Source organism: Juglans regia, chromosome 10 (assembly GCF_001411555.2).
Source record: "Juglans regia cultivar Chandler chromosome 10, Walnut 2.0, whole genome shotgun sequence".
Taxonomy (NCBI): Eukaryota; Viridiplantae; Streptophyta; class Magnoliopsida; order Fagales; family Juglandaceae; genus Juglans; species Juglans regia.
Genome location: NC_049910.1, coordinates 36,760,785 through 36,774,684, shown reverse-complemented (window position 1 = coordinate 36,774,684; position 13,900 = coordinate 36,760,785). Strand labels below are relative to the sequence as shown.

General features: G+C 35.3%; 2 protein-coding genes across 3 annotated transcripts; one reads left to right on the top strand and one right to left on the bottom strand.

Moving 5' to 3' along the window:
* Positions 1–1,135: 1,135 nt before the first annotated feature.
* LOC109010950 (3-oxoacyl-[acyl-carrier-protein] synthase, mitochondrial) lies at positions 1,136–6,412 on the bottom strand. 2 transcript variants are annotated; one of them, XM_018991932.2, is made up of 14 exons: positions 6,146–6,412; positions 5,622–5,851; positions 4,889–4,996; positions 4,729–4,800; positions 4,499–4,585; positions 4,161–4,312; positions 3,816–3,896; positions 3,696–3,729; positions 3,505–3,571; positions 3,351–3,427; positions 2,710–2,770; positions 2,515–2,597; positions 1,869–1,940; positions 1,136–1,521 (listed from the first exon to the last, which is right to left on the bottom strand). In XM_018991932.2, the coding sequence occupies exons 1-14, from the start codon at positions 6,297–6,299 to the stop codon at positions 1,354–1,356; spliced, it is 1,446 nt and encodes a 481-aa protein (XP_018847477.1). In that variant the 5' UTR covers positions 6,300–6,412; the 3' UTR covers positions 1,136–1,353. The 2 variants fall into 2 exon arrangements, with proteins under 2 accessions (XP_018847477.1, XP_018847478.1); XM_018991933.2 differs by having other exon boundaries at positions 5,622–5,916; positions 6,146–6,234.
* Positions 6,413–8,204: 1,792 nt separating this feature from the next.
* On the top strand, positions 8,205–13,645 carry LOC109022280 (protein-tyrosine-phosphatase IBR5-like). The gene is made up of 6 exons (XM_019005147.2): positions 8,205–8,580; positions 8,741–9,016; positions 10,633–10,732; positions 11,885–11,942; positions 12,171–12,277; positions 13,048–13,645. The coding sequence occupies exons 2-6, from the start codon at positions 8,780–8,782 to the stop codon at positions 13,344–13,346; spliced, it is 801 nt and encodes a 266-aa protein (XP_018860692.1). The 5' UTR covers positions 8,205–8,580; positions 8,741–8,779; the 3' UTR covers positions 13,347–13,645.
* Positions 13,646–13,900: the final 255 nt, after the last annotated feature.

Genomic DNA, 13,900 nt, shown 5'->3' with positions numbered 1-13,900 from the left:
TTTCCATGTTTTATTTCCACGAAATGGGTTGAATTTAAAATTTTTCTTCTATTAGATCTCTAACCTATAATTTAAGGCATGCAGTTCATAATTGATTAAAGCAACCGACCTTCAAACCTGGGATGGGAATGAAAGATCTGACGATTTGGTTGGAGGTGGTCCAACTTTCAAGATCTGGAACATAAATGAAGAACACTAACAAAGGAATTGAGAAACCACTAAAATGAAAAACCACGAACACTGTATCTGGTTTTGCACACTGCAATTACCAAAGAGGGAGGATACAGGTTTCTACATCTTCTTTCTTCTTCGTGTTTTTATTTTTTAGGTTTTTTTTTTCTTTTCTTTTTTGAAAAATTCTATTCCTAAGCCTCATACACCATACATCATCTTTTTTATGATTTCTTTAATTTTATTCTCTTATCAAATATGTGATATGTAGATTATGAGTAGAATAATTCAATTATTTTAAGAATAATAAAACCAAAAAAAACTTTAAAAAAATTTAAAAAAATTTAAAAAAATCTTGGTGTGTGGTGTATGAGCTTATGAATAGCAATGCTCTTCTTTTTTTAATAAAACATGAGGTGCTGACACATGAAGTTTCGTGTGCCAACTCGCCTATATGTAGAAGAATTGTTCTCTATTTCAAGTGAGGTTAAGCATTTGGCATTTTGGTCGTACTCAATAATTACTGTATGAGTTATTTTGTATGTTCCTCTTTTTTTACTCTAAACCCTAAATTCCGAATATAATAAAATCCAATATATACTCTCTTAGTTACAATTTTTTTTTTTTGGATGCGATAATTGCAAGAATGATTTTATTCTCTCTTTCAAAAAATATATATTTTTTTAATTTTTTGGGCAAATAAAAAAAAAATATAAATCTCACTTGCATGAATTGGTCATTTTATCTTGTAAGTTCTAACATCATCACAGAAAGACAGCTATCTTCCATGAAAAATATGGAAAAATTTCTGAAGGTCACATTGATAATTGGTCGGCTTTGGATCCCCTACTTCTCAGGGAACTAAAAAAAACATGTTTATTAAGGTCCCCCCCTCCCTCTCTCTAGTCTCTAATGGTGTATCTCAAAATGTGAGAATTAATACTTCTCTCTACAAACCCATCCAGGCCAGGCCATACAAGTTTACAACCAAGCTTGCCCAATCGGCATTACAAAATCACTACATGTTCCTAAATGTGAACCGTATAGAACAGAATAACTGTAACAAGTCAAGGGAGACACAAAAATCTTAGTAAAAAAGAAAACCTCTGCCATGATAACCCTTGGGTAATTTCAGAAAGTGTGGATGTATTTGGAGAAAGATGCCCATGGTTTGAAGTTGTTCTATGTTGCGGAAGAAGTGAACAGCAGAGATGCATTTGTTCCTCCAAAGCCAAAAGAGTTTGACAATGCTGCTCTAATTGGCATTTTCTTTGAAGAAGTCAAAGGCATGAAAGCATCATTAAATATGGGATCTGGTTTAGTAAGATTAAGAGTTAATGGTGCCACTCCCTGCAATGGAACACACCCTTTTAGTCATGGCTGAAAACACAATTATAGCAAAATATTTCTAAGCTGCTGTTTTGAGGAAATCCCCACAATTCTTTTTCTTTCATTCAAGTATTATTATATCCTCTGTGAGAATTTGGGCCCCATGAAATTCAAATTGCTTCATTGGGGAAAAAAACATTGCCTTGATTCATTCTGAATTCATGTTCAAGCAGGGAACCTTATCATGGCCTAGTCATCATCAGTTTTGAAGAAAGCTCAATACAATCAATGAGGCGCACATATTATAGTCATAGATATAGAATTTCCACTTCAATTATACAGGACGCAATAAAACTGCAATTACTCACATGGTGTATGGCTAAAACTGCAAAAATCGCTTCAACAGCTCCAGCTGCTCCAAGGAGATGACCTATGGCACCCTGAAATTAAGTCACAGACAGTCAGCCACCAAAAGGGGGTGGAAAAAAAAAGCCACAGTTAGTAAAGATAAGTTAGATAACCAATTAATAATCGACGAACATATTAAAGTTTCAGGATAATTTAAAGTAAAGATGTCAGAGGCTAACAAGTTCCAAATTTGCAAAAGAAGTATATCTAGCAAAGAAAGGTTCCACACAGAAAATCATCACAAGCTTAAACACAAATTCTTCCATTAAAGTGAGAAACTATTAGAAAGGCCATTCCTTGATGGATGGCAAGCAGAGACTCATGTAGCACTGAAGGTTTCCTACTTCTATAATCGTCTCCTGACTCCAGAGTAAGTCATTTCCTCTGTGGACACAGATGGCAGGATAAATCTCTCCCAGCAGGGGCCGACAAACCTCCTGAACACATAAGTAATCTGACAGGATGATTGGATGTCATGTGTGGGTTATGAAGTATAATTGTTCCCATGACATTCAGCAATGTAAGCCGAAGCTTCATAAGTTGTGTGTAAGCATATGTTACTTCATCTTCGAGAAATATCAATCTAGTTTGCAGTACATAATTTACCTTTGTGGAGGATATGGCCAAATAACCTGATACTGCATGTTCTGAGAATATGGTCTTGATAGCAGTGGCTTCAACCGCATCACCTGAATAAGAGATTTTCAGTGAATAGGCCACATATGCATCAGTTTGAGCCAATATTTCAAGCCAGCTTCACAAATTAGAATGTAGGCAAATGGTTAAGGTCAAATTATTTACCTAAAGGTGTAGATGTAGCATGGGCATTTAAATAATCAATCTGATTAGGATGAAGACCGGACTGCAAGTCATCAAAAAGCAAGAACATCATAACATACAGCAATGATCTTTTATTTTTTATTTTTTTTATTTTTTATTTTTTTTAAAGAGTAACAAACAGAAATGATCTTTCATTGCGTGCTCACATAAAAATTAACTTGACAAAAAACATATTGTTGAGCACATCTACCAGATCAACCCACAAAAGAACCATTTTCAAGTGTGACGCTAAGAAGACAACAAAATGAAAATAGTGAAACAGCAATGAAGTTGCATGCAAAATAATTCAGCCCTGCACCATTATGACCAAACATCCACTATCTTAATTTTCTGTTCTCGTGTGAAATCTAGTGCACAAGATTTGGACAGTTAAAACTGTTACACAATTAATTCCTAGATTCAAATCACTGGTTCATTTGATGTGTTGCTGTCATGAAGAGCGGAACAGACATAATGTTTTTACTAGGTACACCATTTTCCATCCACTGATATCACTTGCACAACTGCTAACGACAGAATACTCATATAAAAGAATGTCATATACATGCTAATTGTTAATGTAGGATAGATAAACCCTTAGAAGGAATTAATTATCTTGATACCTGTCTTAAGGCACGATTCATGGCTAGAATGGCACCTCTTCCATCAGTATGCGGTTGCGTTATGTGATATGCATCACCTAAACATCATTTTCTTCAGAAACCAATGAAGTATTAACATAATATATTTGCAAGTTATCATGTTCATGGAAACGACCTGACATCCCATAGCCACGAAGCTCTGCATAAATTTTTGCTCCTCGCTTTTTTGCATGCTCAAGTTCCTACATTAAGGAAAAAAAGAGGGTAGTACCAATCAATAACAAATACAGTGAAAAGTACAGCCAATAAAGATAGAAACAAAAAGGGGAAAGGGAAAAGAGACGGAAAGTAGATGTTTCAACTCACTTCCAACACCAAGACTCCAGATCCTTCTCCTATCCTGGGATCAATATGAAAGCTAAAAGCTAAATGAAACAACAATAAAAGCACATATTTGAACATCAGGTCTGCTGAGTAACTGCTTACACAAAACCATCTCGACCACAATCAAAAGGTCGTGAAGCTTCCTGTGGGGCAGAATTGTACTTTGTAGTCAAAGCCCTTGACCTGGAATTGAAAAGAAAAGTTAAAATAAAATCGTATTACTTAAATGCAAAAAAAAAAAAAAAAAAAAAAAAACTGAATTAACAGTCCTTGCTAGGCTAGACTCACATGGGGCTCACATGTCAAGTAAAGGAAAAAAAAAAAGGCTAGATGGTTTATCTACTGTCTTCATCTGCAGCCTGATTATTCTAACAAAACCACAAACATCGAAGAAATTTCCAAGGTGCGTAGGTTTAGGTAAGACATAAGATTTAATGTAGGAATCACCTGCAAAATCCTGCTATTGATAAAGCATCAATGCTAGACTCTGTGCCTCCAGCCAACATAACATCCGAATCTCCAAATTGAATCATCCTTGCAGCATCTCCAATAGAATGTGCCCCAGTGGCACAAGCAGTCACTGCAGCATGGTTTGGTCCCTATACTCAGAAACAAGATCATATATAATGATATCTTTTATTGAGTTGTGGAAGAACATGAATATCACTGGTTAGAGAAATTGGAGGGGAGAAGTGGAAATGGACCAATTCAACAAGAGTATGCCATGTTTATCGATATCCGTGGGATGAAAAAATATATCTCTGTTATCAAAGTTGTCTGTGCACCTGGAATCCATATTTCATGCTCACATGACCAGATGCCATGTTGATCAATATTCGTGGGATGAAAAATGGACTAAGTCGACGAAGGCGCTGCATTAACAGAAAAGAAAAAAAAAAAAACATGCAAGGTTAGGCTACTTCCAGCCTACAGTTGAGAACATCAGGAGAAACTAAGGCTGACAAACATTATCCAAGGGCTGTTAAATATCACCAAAGTGTAGTAAGAAACAAACCTTTTCACAAATCATTTGTGCTGCATCCAATACATCACTGATGCTTCCGATTCCCCCACCAATAGAGACTCCCTGGTGTTCTTCAAGTTAAAAAAAAGGGCATATCATCAAAGAAAGAAGTAAAACTGTCATGTTTTATGTGCATATGAAGATTACATACCGTTCTTTCCTTTTGTTCCTGCTCAGAGGGTACCCATTTTGCATCTTTTAGGGCTTCATCAGCAGCACACAGTGCATAGCCTATAAACCTTGCGATTGATCGATGCTCCTGAGAATTATTGTCATGATCATACAAAAGGTCTCTAAAATGGAATAGATTAGATATTCCAGCATGAATAGGTAAACAATAAGGTACAAGTAATTAGTAGTCATTTCTTATGACCAAACCAAAGACATCCACCATCAGTGTGACTCAAAGCAGATCATTTCAAAGTAATAGAACAGAGAAGAGTTTAGTCAGGCCACCGGCCAAAAGTAAAGAAATGCACCCTTTCCCAGCACCCACCCAAGATTTGATTGAAAAAAACTCTACTTTAGGCAAAAGCACAAGAAACGATGCATCCTGCCGGAGATTTCAATGTGATCCCTCATATGTCACCCTCAAAAGTAAACTGAGAATAGAGAAAAGTTTGCACTTTGAATTTAGCACCACCAATATCACACCGTTTTCTTTTCATGCCTACCATAAATTGAAAAAAATTGAGATTCCAAAAGATCACATGAACTCCCTAATTTCCGCACCTCTTTAATGAATTAAGCAAGCACTACATCTTTAAACAAAAAAAAAAAAAAAAACGCCACATCGAAAAAATTCCCTCGACGAAAAGTAACACAAAGCAAGCAAATACCGAACAACAAGAACAAGGCAATATAAATGACAGGATAATATTTACCTTAGGATTAAGCCACACATCCTCAATGAATTCACCCGGGTTACTTCCACAAGGCACGATTGCGGCAACTTTCGATGTCAGCTGATCAAATGTATGCAGCTGGGTCTCCCTATCAAATGAATTCATCTTGATGTCTTCAGGTGTTATTGCCCTTATTCCACAACCCCCCTCTACCAGATTCTTCCACGTAGTTTCCACTCCACATCCAAGCGGAGTCACCATGCCTAAACCTGAAGAAATCAGGTTCCACGGCTATTAACTTTTGATTTTAATCTTATCAAAGAATGGAAAACACCTGCGTATGCAATAAACACCTAAAATTAACACCGGAAGTGCAATAAGTACTTAAAAATTAACTGCAGAAATTAAAACATACAAACCAAAAACAAAGATAGAATCTTGAAGGCTGCAGTGTAGATATGTCGCTGTACGTGTATCTATGCATGTGCAGAATATACGTATATATACAAATTACAAGCTTCAGTATCTAGCGTGTGTGCGAGAGAGAAAGAGAGAGAGGTTACCGGTGACAACCACTCTCCGAGAATGAACAACAGGAGGGGAATCGAAAGCTCTGAGACCACCGGAAGAAGAAGACGAAGAAGAAGAAAAGCGCCGAATGAAGTGGAAACGAGAAGGAATGAGAAGTTTATGCCAAGGAGAAGAAGGGCCAGCCATGGTTTCCGAAGACCTTTAGTTATCAGTCCGAAACCTTCTGTTTCACAAGCACCGAGTCACTGACTTCAGAGAGAGAGAGAGGACAGAAACTGCGAAACTGCTGCGGCTTTGGATTGTTCTACTTCTCTGCTCTCTATGATGGAGAAAAATTACGAGCATCTGCGTCTACCTCTAAACCGTCGTCGTTTTAATATTTCCCAAAAAAAGTCGACATCGCCATATACGACGCCGCTTCATTGTCACTAATAAATTAAACACAAAGAACTGTTACAAAAGCATTCAGTGCTCGTTTGGACTAAAATGTTTATTTGTATTAAAATTGTTACAAAATCTATGAATAATAATTTCATACTTTACATCTTCTTCTTATTTGTTTTAATTTAATGTTGACTCGTTCTTCTTCAACTTTGACTCTACACTACTTACTGCACATGATGTACAATAAAAGGAATAGTATTAGTTCGAGTTTTGCTACACAACTTCCATCACATTTTACATTACTCATTTTTTAAAATTTTTAAAATTTTTAATATTTTTTTAAATTTTTTTTGAGTTTATTATTTTTAAATCATTTCAAATTTTTTATTCATTATTCATATAATAATATTTGATAAAAGAAAAAAAAAATATGAAGTGTAGAATGTTAGGAGGTTGTAAAGATTTTTTGTATTAATCCAACATGTATATTATAAATAATGCTATACTCTTCCTTAAGTTTGATCATTTAGATTATTTTAGCATTAATATCAAATTATTATGAATTATCAAATAATTAGATATTTTCTTACACGAGGTAGTTCATTAATTATCTATCAATATAATATAGACTATATATTATGAGGACTAACACTCAAATTTTTAAATATAATTTTATGCCAAATTGATGGTACAATTAATTTTAGAGTAATGATATACATACAACTCTTTTATAGTGATTTATATAACTATATTTTTAAATAAAAATATATTTATAAAATGATATTACTTTTGACAACAAAGAGATATTGCAATCATATTGATATATGAAAAATATTAAAATATTTGAAAATATTACAAATTTAACTTTAGTTAGGAAACAAATATTTAAAATAAATAAAAATTGGGAAACAAAAAATATTTTAATGATATAGAGAAAGAATAGATAAATTGATACAGTTTTTTTTTAATATTTAAAATTAATTGAAAAAATCATAAAATATAGGTATAAATTTCAACTAAAATAAATAAATATTAAAATTCAAATCCCCATTGAAAGTCCCATGTTTGCCAATTGTCGATATGGCTCTTACCTCTTAAGCTCCTATTATACGTAATACTACTACAGTCTACAACACAACAACAATAAAGAGTTTATTTTTAAATTTTTTTTAAAGTTAATTTATTTTTGGGTTAATTATAAAAGCAGTTTTGGGTTATCATGTCTGTCTTTTTTTTTTTTACAAATAAAGGCCATAATCTTTATAAACTATCATAACATTAATATCTAAATTTTAAAAAACACGTAATTGATATCTTTATCAATCTGCTGTTAAAAAAACTAATTATAAAATTGTCCTATGGCATCATTATGTCTTAAATCAAGGTTTTTATTGATTGATGTGACATATTAAGGTTTCTAGTGGGAGATTAATGCATTCAATTACAAGCTTTTTAAGATTAAGAAATTAATATGGAAAAAAAAATTAAAAAATTGTCTAAAACATAAAACCATGTATTAATTATGAAATTAACCCATTTACTTTCCAACAAAAGGTTAATTTACTTTCTAAGTTTTTTGAATTGCCACATGCCCAATTGTGACTGGATATGACTGGAGGTCATTGGATGGTATTACGGTGTGGCACTTAATGATTGGCTAATTATGGGGGTGTAGACATAAAAGGGTACTACCAAGTCGCAACCAGCAAGTCCTTTGCAATCAACGACATGACAAGGAAACCTGCGCTGTTCATTATCACAGTGCCCATCGAAAGAATCCAACAAAGGAAACCCATCTTTTAAGTTTCTGATAGCAAATATATAGCTCAGTCGAGCTCTGATCCATCTGATGAATATTATATCTGTGCCCTGACTCTGTAGCTTTTTATAAATCTCGTCTTTCAACCGAGGAAAGATAAATAAATACTTGCTCGATCTCTTAGCTCGTAAGTTCCACCTCAACCCCCCACCCAAAAAAAAAAAAAAGACAAATCCAAGTGCAGAATCTGATCGGAGAAGGAGAACAAGAAGCAGCTACGCATTACTGGCCCCTCTATTTGAGCCTCTCCGTTTGCAAACTTAGGCAAGCATCAATATATAAAACCCTATTCAAATTTTTACGCACTTTATCCAGTTCCTTGTTGGTTTATTCCTTGTTATCTGTTATTTGATCTCGGTGTATTCATTGTTTTCTTAGTTAGAAGCGTTTTATTCATCTGGGTGTTTCTTGTTTTGTGATTTAGAAGCTTTTCCCTCAATCAAATTTTGCTTTTTGTGGGGCTATGAGGAAGAGGGAGAGAGAGAACCCTTGTGGGGTTTGTGGCCATTATCATAAATATGAAGAAGGAGAGGTATGTGGGGTTTGTGGCCACCGGATTCCGGCTACCTCAGAGAAAACTTCGGTTCAAGTTAGCGCCTTTCCATCGGAGATCTTGCCCGAGTTTCTGTATTTAGGTAGCTATGACAACGCCTCGAGGTCGGAACTTCTTAAGACTCAGGGAATCTCTCGTGTTCTCAATGTAAGTTATTGGTATTCTAAAATTGTCAATCATGATTATGATGTTTTGGTTGCTTTGTATGCCAGTAATAGTAGTCTATTGATTGTTGTAGGATATTTATCACTTAATTGATTGAATTTGGGATTTGGGATTTGGGATTGAATTTGGTTCTGGTTGTCTTCACGCCTACATTAGGAAGCTGCTTTGTTATTTAATGGGAGACTCGTTTAATGTTGGAGGGCTTCTGAATATGTTCTCTGTAATATATTTATTGTGTTTAATGACTTTCATAATGTGGGGCTCCAAACAAGATTGTGCACTAATTTCATAAATAATGCTGGAAATTACTTGTGATGGAATGGATTTAGCCTTGACATTGAGTGTAGTGTGGTTTTGTGCACTTTGTAGTGCCCTGGATGATTGTGTAGGGGAGAGGTCCAATGCTTCCGTTGTTTGTTGGTTTTGTGATTTCCCTTTCCATCCAGATTTGTGGGATAGAGATATGTGGAGTTGTAGAGGGATGGATGCATGGGTTTGATCAATCATCATTCTGGAGTGACAGATGGTATTGAGAAATGCTGTTGAGCGTATCGCATGATCACACATAGTTAATGAAGATAAATAAAAGTTTCTGAGAGAGCTACAAGGTATCCATGCATTGTAATACTGAAAGTTTGTGGACTAAGAAATAATATGTCCATTATACAGAGATGGCTGAGCTTATGTTAGATGAACAAGTGATATATAAAGAAGTAAATAACAGCACGAATTTAGGACAAGACTGGAGAAGCAACTGAGATGGTATGGGAGCTACAGGTACTGTGCGACCGCTAAATGAAGCTAAATGAGGTTATCCTAAACTACATTTTCTACAAATCTGGCTTTGCTTAGAACTAAATGTCACATGATCATTTATTATTCAAACTCAAGAGTTTGGGATAAGTAGGTCCTTAGATATTTTACAACAGATAGTTATTTCGTATTTGAAAAGAAATTAATAGTACGATTAATATGTTGCATATCATATTACTTCTGTTGAGTTGTGTCTCATAATAGATTCTTAGAGAAGGTTGGATTTCGATTTTTATTTTTAACTTTTGTTTGGATGTTTTAAAAAAAAAAAAAATCTGAACTGAATTTATCGCTTGTAGGAATTTTGGCTTAGCTTGGGTAATGCCTAGGAGGGTAATAATTTATAATAGTCCTTTCTAGGTAGACCTCCTTGCTACCTGGAAAGGATTATATGATATTACACAGATTGTAGCCGTGTGGAAAATGGCTCCCATTTGTCTACTATGTATCTGGAGGAAAAGGAACGATGGAAACTCTGAAGATTGTGAGCTAACATTAGATGAACTCAACTTTCTTCTATGAAACTTTGTTCCTTTGGGCGATCCTTATAGATTTAAATGGACTGACCCTCAACTTGTATTGGTTTCAAATTCTAACTAGGCATTTCTCTTGTGTATGACGATGTACTTGAGCGATGCTTACTATTATTACCAGAAAAACTTGCAATTACTTGTATAAAAAAATATCTTGTATTACTTTGTTCCCCTAATAGAGTTATCTAGGTGATCTTGTATAATAAAAGGCTGAGATTCTTATATTATCCTTTGTTTTCTGTACGTATGCAGACGGTACCTGCCTGTCAAAACCTCTACAAGAACTCGTTCACCTATCACTGCCTCCAGGATGACAAGACTTTGCCTTTCGATAATGCAATTCAATTTTTAGGTGTGTTTTGCTTTCTAGTTCATGATGACTTCATATTTGTTGGTTCACTTGCTGTTTTTAGATGGTTGTCTGTTATTGTGTTGTCATTAGAGCTTTTTTCACTGGTAGTTGTTTTATTTATGTAGTTTTTTGGCAAGTTAGAATTTTGTAGCATATAGTAGTGCACCCAAGGAAATATACTAGAGAAAACACGTAATTAGGGGAGAGGAGAAAGATGAATGCTTTATAAGCTTCCTTTTAGTATTAATAAGTAAGAATAAATAGCAGGTTGTACCTATCAAAAAATGATGAATAGCAGGTTGTAGCTTAATTTGAGAGGCCTTGCTTTGCTCAGATATGCCTAATGAGTGCTTTTAATGGTGTGCACTTGTTATAATGTTTTTAGATTTGGTACCATAAATACATTGGCAGCTGGAATTTGCTTTGCTTGTTTTCTATGCATCTTCCAGAATTTAGGTTTAATTTATCCCTGAAGAAAAGAGAAAAAGATCCTCATATCTTGTTCAATCTTGAGAGCATTCTCCTCTGTTCTTGGAGCCAGATGCCAAAATGAATTGATGAAGCTAGTCGATCAAAAAAATTGATGAAGCCATTATAAATTCCATTGTAATCCTAGATGTCACATTCAATGCATCCTTTATTCCGACCTTCAAATCACTATCATTGATTTTCTTCTTATTTGGGCTACTATATGCATTTTGGGGGGTTAGGTACACACTTTGCCGAGTTCTGTTCTCACCATCAAGTTGGTCATCTCGTCCAAGTTATATCTCCTGGTGATTTATTTCCTCCATTGGAACCATTTGTACATAGATTGATATGAGAGAAAAGCCCTTCGATTCCTATACCTCTTAGATTGATCAAAATGAGATTACAGTTCTCAAATGTTCTTGATAGCACAGAGCTGTATTGAAAAACAATGAGTTGTCTATTATGGTTGTTTTTTTTTTGTAAGAGATTATATCGAGTTGTCTATTATGATTAACCTGTGGAGTTTAGATAAGCAAATTTAAGCAAGCTTAAATTAATATGACTAGGTGACTGACTGATTTACTGAAGGTTAACTGCTGTTGGATTGTTTCAATTATACCACAAATGCCTTTGATATCCTCGGTTCAGTTGCACTTTGAGTTCACATGGTTGATTTTGCAGAGCAATGTGAAAGGGACAAAGCTCGTGTTCTGGTGCATTGCATGTCTGGAAAAAATAGGTAGATGCATTATAATTTGGGTCTCTCTCTCTCTCCCTCTCCCCACCCTGGCGCCCCGGGCACACACAAAGGTCAAAGGCTGACATACATAAAGCACGTATTGCAACACCTACCAGCCACCCATAAATGCATATAGAATGCTACAAATATGTCATCACAGAGCCTCCATATGAGATGATTTAGATTTCTCAAAATACTTTTTTTCTGAATGTCAATTCTTTTTTACAGGTCACCAGCTATTGTAATAGCCTACTTAATGAAGTCCAAAGGATGGAGACTTGCCCAAAGTTATCAGTGGGTGAAAGAGAGGAGACCATCTGTTGAATTATCTGGAGGTATGCACATTTGTTTCTGTGTTGTCAGAATATTCAGTAAGGTGCTTACCTACATTGATTTATTTGGAAGATAATTTGTTTAATGAAATATCAAATTGGAATATTTTAGCGGTTTGGCATATCGCAACGTGGATGGGTTGAAGCCTGAAACCCAGAGCTTTTAACTTCCATTTTTCTCTTTTTCCATCTTTTCTTAAGCTTCTTGTTCTCTTTCGTTCCTACATGGATTTGTATCAGCATGAAACTTGAGTCAATTTTAAAAGCTTCAACTTTTAGAAGGAGAAAGGCGGATCACCACATTTTATCCTAGAAGGGGATTTCTTGTGGTCGCTAAAGTTCTCCAAAATAACAAAGTGGTTACTGACTGGAAGATAGCTCCCGTCACAGGACACACTTTATTAAATACCATGTATTGCTAATGTTTTAGCATACAAAATTGCTGGATGGACCATAATATCCAATTTGGATGGTTGCTTGCATTCCGGTAAATAAGCTCCATCATTTTCTCCTTTAATCCAAAGTGTAAATTATCCCACTTTAACCAAGTTCGTATGAAATGAGCATCATCTTACTTAAAAAAAAGATAAAATATAAAAAGGTTTAACTTCTCAATAATTGCATTATGCAAGGCTGCACTTGCATTGGTAGCTGTCCTTTTCTGATGCTGTGATGAAGTGTTCTTGAAAGATCTCAATCTGTAAAGCTTGGTGGGAGAATGAATGAGCTGTCTCCTGTATCTCTAACTTTCATTTATTTGTTTCTTAATGTAGCTGTATACCAGCAACTGCAGGAGTACGAGCAGGAGATCTTTGGATCAATTGGTATTGGCAACCCAGCCCCATCAGTCTTTGCACCAACGGGTGTGCCTTTGTTTAGCTTTGGCTTTCCAAAGATTAACGATCCGGTTCCCATTCCCGCTTTCAGCAATGTTGGTGCTACCTCCATCTTTACTCGTCCTTCTTTAGACATTCCTCCTCGCGAATTTACTTTTGGAGCTAGCCAGATTCAAAAGAATAATGATAGTACACTGAACCCAAACGGGAGTGATATTCAAATGGATGGGTCTTGATTTTCCTTTCTTCTATCCTTTGCGAGATGAAGCCAAGCTTGGTCAGAAGTTAAATCAGCCTGCCCTGACATATGAGTTTTTTCTTAACACATGTGGATGTAAAGTGGGAGTAAAATACGCGAATGTTTTGGTTTGTAAGATTTGACATGTTCGCAAATTGTGGATGCCTTGTCTTCTCCAGTCTAATTTTCAAAATTGCAATGATCTGATCTCATTGCTAATATTATACAAGTGATACAAGAGGGTATATCTATCTTCTCCTGATATCCATAGTGCCATGTCGAATTATATTTCTTTCATTTTGCTTCTATATTTTTATTTTTTTTCCTGTTCTTTTGTACGTATAAGTCAGAGTGAGCCGCTTGGCTGGATGCTGGTTTGCTTCTATATTCCAAGTGCAGAAGCCACCTGCAGTCATCCGTCTGGAGAGCTACGTGGGTGAAGGGAACGACTTTTCCATCTGGGAAAAGAGGTCCATTTTCAAAGCCTGTATTCCAAATGCCCTGTCCAGTTGGCTATTGAGTTGCGTGATTTTGTATTCTGTTGTGTTTTCT

Excerpts from the sequence above, each read along its gene's own strand:
- LOC109010950 (XM_018991932.2), bottom strand. The coding sequence starts at position 6,299 with ATGGCTGGCCCTTCTTCTCCTTGGCATAAACTTCTCATTCCTTCTCGT. Across the intron at positions 4,801-4,888 it reads AGGAACAAAAGGAAAGAACG|GGAGTCTCTATTGGTGGGGG; the intron begins GTATGTAATCTT and ends GAAGAACACCAG. Across the intron at positions 2,598-2,709 it reads TGCTACATCTACACCTTTAG|GTGATGCGGTTGAAGCCACT; the intron begins GTAAATAATTTG and ends TCTCTTATTCAG.
- LOC109022280 (XM_019005147.2), top strand. The coding sequence starts at position 8,780 with ATGAGGAAGAGGGAGAGAGAGAACCCTTGTGGGGTTTGTGGCCATTAT. Across the intron at positions 9,017-10,632 it reads GAATCTCTCGTGTTCTCAAT|ACGGTACCTGCCTGTCAAAA; the intron begins GTAAGTTATTGG and ends GTACGTATGCAG. Across the intron at positions 12,278-13,047 it reads ATCTGTTGAATTATCTGGAG|CTGTATACCAGCAACTGCAG; the intron begins GTATGCACATTT and ends TTCTTAATGTAG.